Source organism: the organism of the source record quoted next, unplaced genomic scaffold (genome assembly GCF_019419815.1).
Source record: "Pyrus x bretschneideri cultivar Hongxiangsu unplaced genomic scaffold, Pyrus_bretschneideri_v1 Contig10, whole genome shotgun sequence".
In the NCBI taxonomy this organism is placed as follows: Eukaryota; Viridiplantae; Streptophyta; class Magnoliopsida; order Rosales; family Rosaceae; genus Pyrus; species Pyrus x bretschneideri.
Genome location: NW_025999391.1, coordinates 5,568,545 through 5,578,074, shown reverse-complemented (window position 1 = coordinate 5,578,074; position 9,530 = coordinate 5,568,545). Strand labels below are relative to the sequence as shown.

General features: G+C 35.1%; 1 protein-coding gene across 1 annotated transcript; it reads left to right on the top strand.

Moving 5' to 3' along the window:
• The first annotated feature begins 6,450 nt into the window (after positions 1-6,450).
• LOC103960628 (protein SULFUR DEFICIENCY-INDUCED 1) lies at positions 6,451-9,496 on the top strand. The gene is made up of 3 exons (XM_009373113.3): positions 6,451-6,753; positions 8,453-8,821; positions 8,920-9,496. Exons 1-3 carry the CDS (start codon positions 6,634-6,636, stop codon positions 9,319-9,321), a joined length of 891 nt encoding a protein of 296 aa, XP_009371388.2. The 5' UTR covers positions 6,451-6,633; the 3' UTR covers positions 9,322-9,496.
• The last annotated feature ends 34 nt before the right edge of the window (positions 9,497-9,530 follow it).

The window sequence follows — 9,530 nt, the reverse complement described above, 5'->3', positions numbered from 1 at the left end:
TTAACAACTACACTCCCCGACAGTAGAAAAATACAGTGAACAGACCCCTTCATCAATTTAAAATATTTACACTATTGGTTATCACAAAATCTTACATTCTACTTACAAAAGTATTAAATAAACTTTAAGTGTTCGTTAAACCTATTGTTTTGAAGGAATACGCAATCTACGAAATCAATTTTCACAATCCAACCGTCAAATTTGTTTGTAAATAGTACAAAATTGCATACGCCAAAAATCACCAAAAGCAAACTTTCAGAGATTAAGTAATGAGACAAAAGGCTGGACGGTTACAAACGTATCATCACGAATTGATCTGTTCATCAAATTTGATGACCTTGTAACCGCTTGAAAATATATAAATAAATAGGAAAATTTTGAATGTTTGGTGTTTGCCTGACAACATTGGTAAATTTTGTCAGGCAACAATACTAAATTCGTTGGACAAACTTTCAAATTTTCTCCACTTTTCCCAAAACTCAAATTTTCCCCCATATTAAAGTGCTTGCTAGATGAAATGTTGTAAAATTCGTCGAGCAAATGTGTTTTCGAATTATTTTATTTTAGTTTTTATATTACAAATATCATGAATATACTTGAATTTGTGAATTGAATGTACAAGAAAGACGATGTGGTGGTTCAGGCTCAAAGGGGACCAGGGTGGGGAGCGGGTGGAAATTAGAATTTGTATAATTTGTAGGAATATTAGAAAAATTATTTATAATAATAATAATTATTTTTTTTTGTAAAATGTCATTTAATATATTTTAGAAAGTACTGTAATTTATTAAAATTAATGCAAATTAAAATTTTTTTCCTCATATGTCATCGTTGTTGATCACTTGTGGCCGTCACTCTTCGTTCGGTTCGGGTTAGAATGACTTGGCGGCAGATATGGTGAATATTTCATTGGAGGTACCAGGCGGCCACTGCCAAGTCAGCGGTTGGGCCCACTGCATCAGCTTTGTCGGTCTAGGAGCACCAATTTTTCTCGACTTATTTACAGTCGGAAATGACATGGTGTTATGCCAGCTCGGCCCTCATTGTTGATATCGCACAGGTTGACTTCGATTCAGCGGCCATCACCATGTGAGACGGAGAACTTCCAGCCAGGGTGTGAAGAAGGTGAAAGTGTGGGGGACCTATAGAAGCTTTTTTTTGAACGAGATGACTCACATAACGCAAGTCAAGATCATGGTCGTTTACGACTCACAACATTAGTGAGCAAACGCGAAATTCAATAGTCTATTGACTCACGACATGAGAGCCATCATCTGCACCAAGTGCCCTATGAAAGTCCTTACATGGAAAAAGCTCACCTCGAGATAAAGGATGAGATCTCGGTAAATGTGCCTGTTTAATTTTACTATTTAGTGCATTTTTCAAACTAACACTAGTTTTTATTTTTTGTCTATTTTAGGTCAACTTCGAGATTGACATGGATAAGCAGGGTGTGTTTGAGTACATAAACCAGGTGTGGACCGATCGATTCTAGGAGTGGAGGCACAAGCTGCACAAAAACTATGAGAATTGTGCATCTCCTACTGAAGCTTTGATCGTCTATTCCCAAAGTTGGTATAAATAGGGGTGCACATAAAAATCGCCAAACCGGAAAACCGAATAGAATCGTGACAAAAAAAAATGGTAAAAAACGGCATTGACCTAAAAAGTCAAAACCGGAACAAAAACAGAACGGAACCGTTTCAAACGGTTTCGATTCCGATTTGGAAATATTAAGAAACAGAGGAACCGGACCGAACCGCTTTTAATATAAATTATTGTTTTATTATTATTTTTATATAAATAAGACATTTTTCCAAGAAGACCATGTGCATAAGCCCAATATTTTTCTTCACTTCTCTCCCCCTCCTTTGTTGTTTTATCACTTTTCTCTCCCTACATTATTTTTCACCATTCTTTTCCAGTATATTATGCATTATGTACATCTTAGTTTTAGTTTAAAATCTACACTTTGGTCTTAATATGAGCCTTTCTATCTTTTGATTTATATTTATATGCACACTTTCTATCCTCTAGTCACAAATCTTGTAGATCTAGTAGTGGAAACTCAAATTTACTTGAATTTGTGGTTGAAATATGTGTTTGGTATTAGAAGTAGAAAATTAGAAAAAACATTTAATTTTAGTTAGAACCGTAAACCGGCATGAACCGAACCAGAACCATCATGAATCGAACCATATGATTTTAGTTATAAATTTAAGTGGAACCGTACCGAACCAAGCCGTTGAAATTTTCCTGTTCCGATTCCATTTTGAGGGTGGAATCAGACCGTGCCCACCCCTAGGTATAAATGATGGGCAAGTGACACTAACTTCATGTACGGTCACTTTCAGAGCCTGAAATTTTTGGTAAGTTTTTTTATATTTCATTTCAATTTTTTGTTTTTTTTTTAATTCAAAGTTTTTTTAATTTATTAATTTTTTTTCACAACGAAAATCGACGAAAAATATGGCTAACTGGGAAGCGAAGTAGTACCTCCCTCACTCTGGTGCTTGGCTCCTCGTCTACCGGTCGAAGAATGGCGTGCTAAACGTTCGTTTTTTTTGGAAGTCAACGCCTAGGGGGATACACATGCCAATTCATAGGTTCATTATTTATCATAATTTCGTATTAATTATCCCTAGAATTTGTTAAGGAATTGATTATAAAAGAGCCTTATTACTTTCCTTTTCTCAATTTCAGCCATTCTGTGCACTTAGAATGTTTTTGGTGATAAGTCGATTTCTGGAGGAGTTTTAATGTAAGGCCAATTGGAGAAGGAAGCTAAGAGGCTAAAGATCGTTCTATTCAAATTTCATAATTTTCCATGGAGGCGTTCATTCCAATTTTACAAATCAATCTCGCATAAGTTGTTTTCCCAAAAGAATTGCGCAGCTGTGGGAGAATGAATAAGGCTTTCCCGATTTTTCCTAGTGGCGTGCAATATGTGCTTGGAAAGATAAGAAATCAAGCTACGTTTCCTATATTTTCACAGAATTTTTCAGAAGATAAATCAACCCCAAATTTGACGTGCAAGATAGAAGACGTGTTTCCCAAGCCAAGAAGGATTCTTTCCAAGTTTGTGTTATTAATTGTTTAGGAGTTTTTTTTATTTAGGAGAGTTTCTCTCAGACCTTTTAGGGTTTTCTAGTATAAATAAGATGTCCTAAGCTATCTCTAGAGGACCCCCACATGCCCCGGATACCCCGCATACCTCGGATATCACCCACATCCATACTACCATTCACCATCTCCGCAATTTGTGAAGAAGAGCTTAGGGACGTGATTTGCCATGGATTTCGGATTCTATCTTTCTTTTATTTTTATTTCTATGTGTAACTAAGTTATTTTCTAAGGTTTATGATGAAGTCATGACATGAATATTTGCGAAGTACTTTGTTAATTATTATCCGATTATATGTCATGTTATATTCTTAATCTTTGTGGGTATTTTATTCTAGATTCAGATTTCTAATGACTGATCACTTTTAGGAATGTTGCATCTAGATAGTTTGATAAATCTATGAGGATGACCAATCAATTAGGTTTATTGGAATTAAGATTAAGAAGAGTAGACAAACTAGTGAGGATGACCAATATCAAGCTATAGATAGTCCTACTTGGTTGACATGATTCTTCTACGCTTAATGGGTTTTTATGTGTTTAATTGTATGCCTAACCAATAGGATATAATTATCATGTAGAGATACAAAAGTCGATGTCTGACCACGGATTAATTCATATCTTAGAAAGAACAACCTTTAACATTGGCATGGTAATTGGATAGTAGTTGGCTCTAGGAAAAGTAAATAGGATTGTTATTGGTGAATTCATAACTTTAGGTTTTCTTGTGTCGTGTGTTTATTTTAATTAATTATCTTTTCTTTTTCTTGTTAATTGTAGTCTTAATCAATTACTCAATTATTCAATTCAATATATCATTTGTTTGTTTAATTAAGTCTAGCGTGATTAATCAATTAAATTGGTATTAAAGCAATCCCTGTGGGAGCGACCTCGTATTTGCAAATATTACTACGATTAATTCGTGCGCTTGCGAGTTTAATTTGGTTTAAATTAATATATTTGTTTAGGTTAGTTTAAATATACATCACCAATTATGGCAAACAGGTAGCTGACAATATTTATGTACGTATTCCATCCAACATTTTAACTTCAAATTTCATTACACTTAAATTTTATAAAATTATGATCGATAATCTTAATTCGTTTCTTTTTCTTTTGTAGGCTTCTATGTCTCAAAATAATGATGAGTACCTCGCCAACCTCTTTGAACATCAACCGGACACGCCAATGAAGCAACTAACACCTGATCCAGATGTGTCTCTATAGTTGTTCATAGACAGGGGTGGGCAACAGAAGGCCAAGAGTTCCGTGGCCTAAGATCTGGTTGGGTTCGAGACCTCAGGAGATCTTCTTCATCTAGCTCTTAGCTTGCAAGTGGTCGTCTTCCAAACTGTAGTAGTTGGAGATGGAGTTAGAGGCCATGCGCCATCAAGAAGAAGTTGCACGCGAGCAAGAAGAAGCTTGGAATGAAGCAGTGCACCATCAGAAGGATAACTTTTGACTGTACATGCAAGAGATGACAAAATACGATCATCGGGCAAGTTAGGTTTGTCGGGTCAAGTTGGTCAACGCACTTCGTGCAACAAAATAGTCGTGAATAATTCGTTGGGCAAATAGTATTCGCCCGGCAAAATTTTATTTTACGTCAGGCAAACGTTTGAGCAATGACTTTTGCCCAACGAATATCAGTCAGACAAAACATTAGGCGACGAAACCTTATTTGACCCGACAAAATCCTTTCGTTTGAAAAGGGTTTTTTTTTTTTTTTTTGTAGTGCATTTGTTGTGAATAAACAAAATACTACAAAGAAAAACACTTGAAGATTAGGGTTATACCATTAAAAAAAAAAAAGATAATAAGTTAATCATGTTTATTTAACTAACAAGTAATACGTTTTTAGAGTTGTTTCTAGTTAAAGACATTGGGTTACACTCCGAGTATTAACGTAACCATATCTTCCGTTTTCTCTTCAATAAATTTAGATGAGATTAAACCCGGGAGACATACGAAACGAAGCACATAATAGCTTCCAAGTTGTAATCAATCACGACAAATCAAATGTTGTACATATAAGGCGGTGCTTATAGATACGCACTCTAGATACAAACATTTTTCCTAACTAGTGCACTGAACATGTCCAGGTTCATCCATATATGGCAAAGCTCCTCAGTCCTCACACAGTGCTCCAACAGTTTTGCTCTGACGCCATTTTCTTGCTTGCTTGCTTACTATACAAGTATTTCTCTAGAATTTTTTTTATATTCTTTAAAGATAGCAACAAAATTTAGTGCTCAGGAGTCAGGATTATATCTGAAATCCTCGTTCAAATCTAGTTCTTAGTTGTTCTAACTGAACCCGACTGGTTTAAAGGTCAGGTTCACCCGTACAACCTACAAACCAACGTCTACTGATAAGATTATCTTCCTTTTAGCTAGACTCGTAGCCGTCTAACTTTCTAACAAGAAAGCATTAGACGAGATCGGATAAGACACATAAACATAGAGGATGTGTTGTCGTCTATATATATATAAGAATTTTTCCTAATATATACATATTTGTAACATTCTCATAACTTTCATCGATCACACATGACGCTTTGTGCTAGAAGAGTCTCAACATAATCGATCATCCGAAAATTGAGATATATAGGATAGGGAAGAATTATATGTTTATTAGGTAGTGTGAAAACCTCACCCTACCTGGCTATGATTAAGTAGCTAAAAGGGCATGACCACCGATCTGTTATATGCGATAAGTTACAATCAATTTTACTAATGATATGAAAAATAGTTTACATTATCCCAAATCAAAAGGATTAAAGCGGGATTATACAATGCTGTATTTTGACTAATGGCATTGACATTTGACAAGAAACCCTAGGGCCCTGTTGTGGGGTCAAATGACGTATCAATTTATAGTAAAATACATTATATTTTCAGTAAAAACCTTTTATATAAAATATTAAAAAAATGTAGTGTATTGTTAATTATATATAAAAGTAATGTTAGGAAAACTAAATTTATAAACTAAATTTGCAAATTAAATGATGTGTTATCAATAGAAAATTAGCACGTTTATCAACATTTAAGTAATAATCAAATCATCAACTTTTATATAATTTAATTTACAAAATTTAATCTACAAATTTAATATTGTTAACATTATCATGTTCGAGAAAGGAAAAGGTCATGAGTGTATCCCAATAATGCAACCAGCGAGAGGGATCCCAGAATGGTTGAATTTCAGCGCGACACGTGTCCCACCCGACACGTGGCAAGGTTGTTGATTTGCTGTTTGTGTGAACATAAACCAATAAAGGATGAATCGAGTCGTGATATAGCATAATGTTCTTGACCATCTTATAAAACCGAAAATATGATCAGAAGTTTGCTTGTATAAATTTGACTCGTAATATCTCTCCTCCTCGATTTCCAGAGGGAGAGAGAGTAGGCCTAGTTCCTCAAATATTATTTATTTTTCTTTTCTTTTTTTATTAATATTATTGCAGCCAATTAATCCAGAGAAATCAAGGGGGAAAAAGGAAAAAGAATGGAGGGGAGTTGGAAGATGAACAGAGACAGCACCAAGGGGAAGAAAGATGATCTTTATCATGTTATTCATAAGGTTCCTTCTGGTGATGGTCCTTATGTTAGAGCTAAACATGCTCAGGTTCGTCCCCAAACTTCAATACTCCTCCAGTCTAGTTTTTATTTATTTATTTCTTAAACGCGATATAATCAAAACAACGGGAAGAGAAATTTGAACTTGGATGAGGATGCTGCTCTTTCAGTCTAGCTAACTTCGCGATGCCCAAATCTAAGATCTCGTTTGTTTTTTTCGTTTGGGGGTTATAAGAAGCTGATTCATGTCATAAAAACTCATATTTTGGTTTTGCATGATACGATGAGTTTGATTAGTAGCGATTGAGTTTGAATTGCATGTTTAATTTCTCCAAGATGTATTTTGTTGTACCTGCATATTGCATTGTTCTCCTTCATTGAAGTTGAAAACAAAAATACATTTTCTTCTTTGTTTTATACGTCACGTGACGAGATAAATAAATAGATTAAAGATAAACTGCCGTCTGTAATTAAGTTGTTCTGCTCGCTTTGAGATATGATCCATCCTTAATATTCTCTCATTCTATCTTTTTTGGGTTTTGCGCACCCTTTTGGCATTACTCAAGCGTCTTCCAATTACCATGGAGATTATTGTTTTACCAAATCCATCATTTTTGTTTGGAGGATGCTTCAATATTTCCTTAATTTTCCCAACTCAAAAACCACAATAATTGAATAGCTAGTACATTATTTTATTAATTTTTCTGGACGAATGGTTGACTTAAGTGGGGGTAAAATGTTGGTGAAGAAACACTAGAGCTCGAGCATGAGGTTTAAACTTCAAACCTACTCTCTTTCTTCCTTTTCCCAAATTCGAAGCTGATTATTGCCTACCATGCAATCGATCGACCTCTTTTCCAATCATTTTTATGGCTAGTTTTTATAATTCGTTGGGTGAATTATAATTTATCTGTAGTTGAGTGTAAAATTAGATCTCAATGTCTTTTACAGGTTCAGATTTCATCTTTGGTTAATAAATTAGGTTGTAAATGATTTGAAAATTACGTACTTGAGTTAAACCAAATAGTTTAATTTCGTGAAATAATTAACTTTGGGTTCGTAGAATGTAGATCTTATATGTATATACACAGACAAGCGAATATTTTTCATTAAATTTATCCAAATTGATCGAACTTGGATATAAAGAGGAAAACACGTTGCTTTAGCTAATTAGCTTAACTAGTTTCGTTGTGTATATAATTTAGAAGTTTAAACCACTTGAAATGTTATATTATTTATCATAATTAATTGCATGAACGATCCTTATTGCAACAAGATGAATAACATTATATTCTTAATAATAACTTGAGTATTAAGATGTTATTTGCAGTCCATCAAAATTTAAAAGAAAAAGAACACCAATAAAATAATTGACAAAAATGAAACTCCATTTAAATTGTTGTTAAAGATGTGGGGGCCAAGAACCACGTGGATGTTGGATCTGGACTCTGAATTATGATGTCAACTTGGTACCTAAAAAGAAAACGATTTTGTGTTCATCAAAAATAAAAATAAATTTCTCAAAAAAAAAAAAATATATATATATATATAAATGCAATGCAAAATATTTATGGTATTTTTTATTAGTGTTGGCCCACTTCGTCTGGACCACTCTGAAAAACATGGAGAGGAGTGACAGTTCTCGATTATTTACATGGGCTTTTTTCTTGGGGGCCCAAATCAGAGCCCAATTTGTTAGTCTTACCAAACCCCTTTTTTTTCTTTTTTTTTTTTGTAATATTTTTCAGCTCGTTGCAAAGGATCCAGAGGCAGCAATAGTGTTGTTTTGGAAGGCAATAAATGCAGGAGACAGGGTGGATAGTGCCCTAAAAGACATGGCTGTGGTGATGAAGCAATTGGATAGAACTGAGGAGGCCATTGAAGCTGTTAAGTCCTTTAGAGGCCTTTGCTCCAAACAAGCCCAAGACTCTCTTGACAATGTCCTCATTGACTTGTACAAGAAATGTGGCAAAATTGAAGAGCAAATTGACTTGCTCAAGAGGAAGCTTAGGTTGATATACCAAGGAGCCGCCTTCAACGGAAGGCCGACTAAAACTGCGCGCTCTCACGGAAAGAAGTTCCAAGTTTCAGTTACGCAAGAGACTTCAAGATTACTGGTATGATATATCAGATATCTATATGATATGTTATGTTGAGTTGCCTAGGTTCATAATTTTGGGAACATGTTACATTAGTAATGTGATAAATTTTACAGGGCAATTTGGGCTGGGCCTATATGCAAAAGGGTAACTACATGATGGCGGAGGTCGTGTATCAAAAGGCCCAAATGATCGACCCTGACTCGAACAAGGCCTGTAACTTGGGCCTGTGCTTAATCAAACAGGGTCGATATGAAGATGCCTGTTTGATTCTGGAAGACGTGGTGCAGAGTAGACTTCCAGGATCTGAGGAGAGCAAGTCGAAGAAACGGGCCCACGAGTTGTTAATGGAATTAAGGTCGACGAGTTGTTTGCCAGAGTCATTGGATCTACTGAGCCTGGATGATGATTTTGTGAAGGGGCTTGAGCAATTGATGAATGAATGGGGTCCGTTTAGATCCAAGAGGCTTCCAATCTTTGAAGAAATCTCTCAATTTAGAGATCAAGTGGCATGTTAATAGTCCAAAATATCACTTTCTTGTGTTGTTTCACTTGTTCATATTGATATATAGGTGTGTTAATATAGTCCCAACAAAGGGGCAAACACAAACAAACACCGAATCAAGTTGTCTTGTATGAGGGTGTGTGGGTAAGTTCAAAATTGAAATAAAGTTCCTTGGTGGTTTCAAACACGGGGTGTGATATTCACACACCTCATTTTATTTCT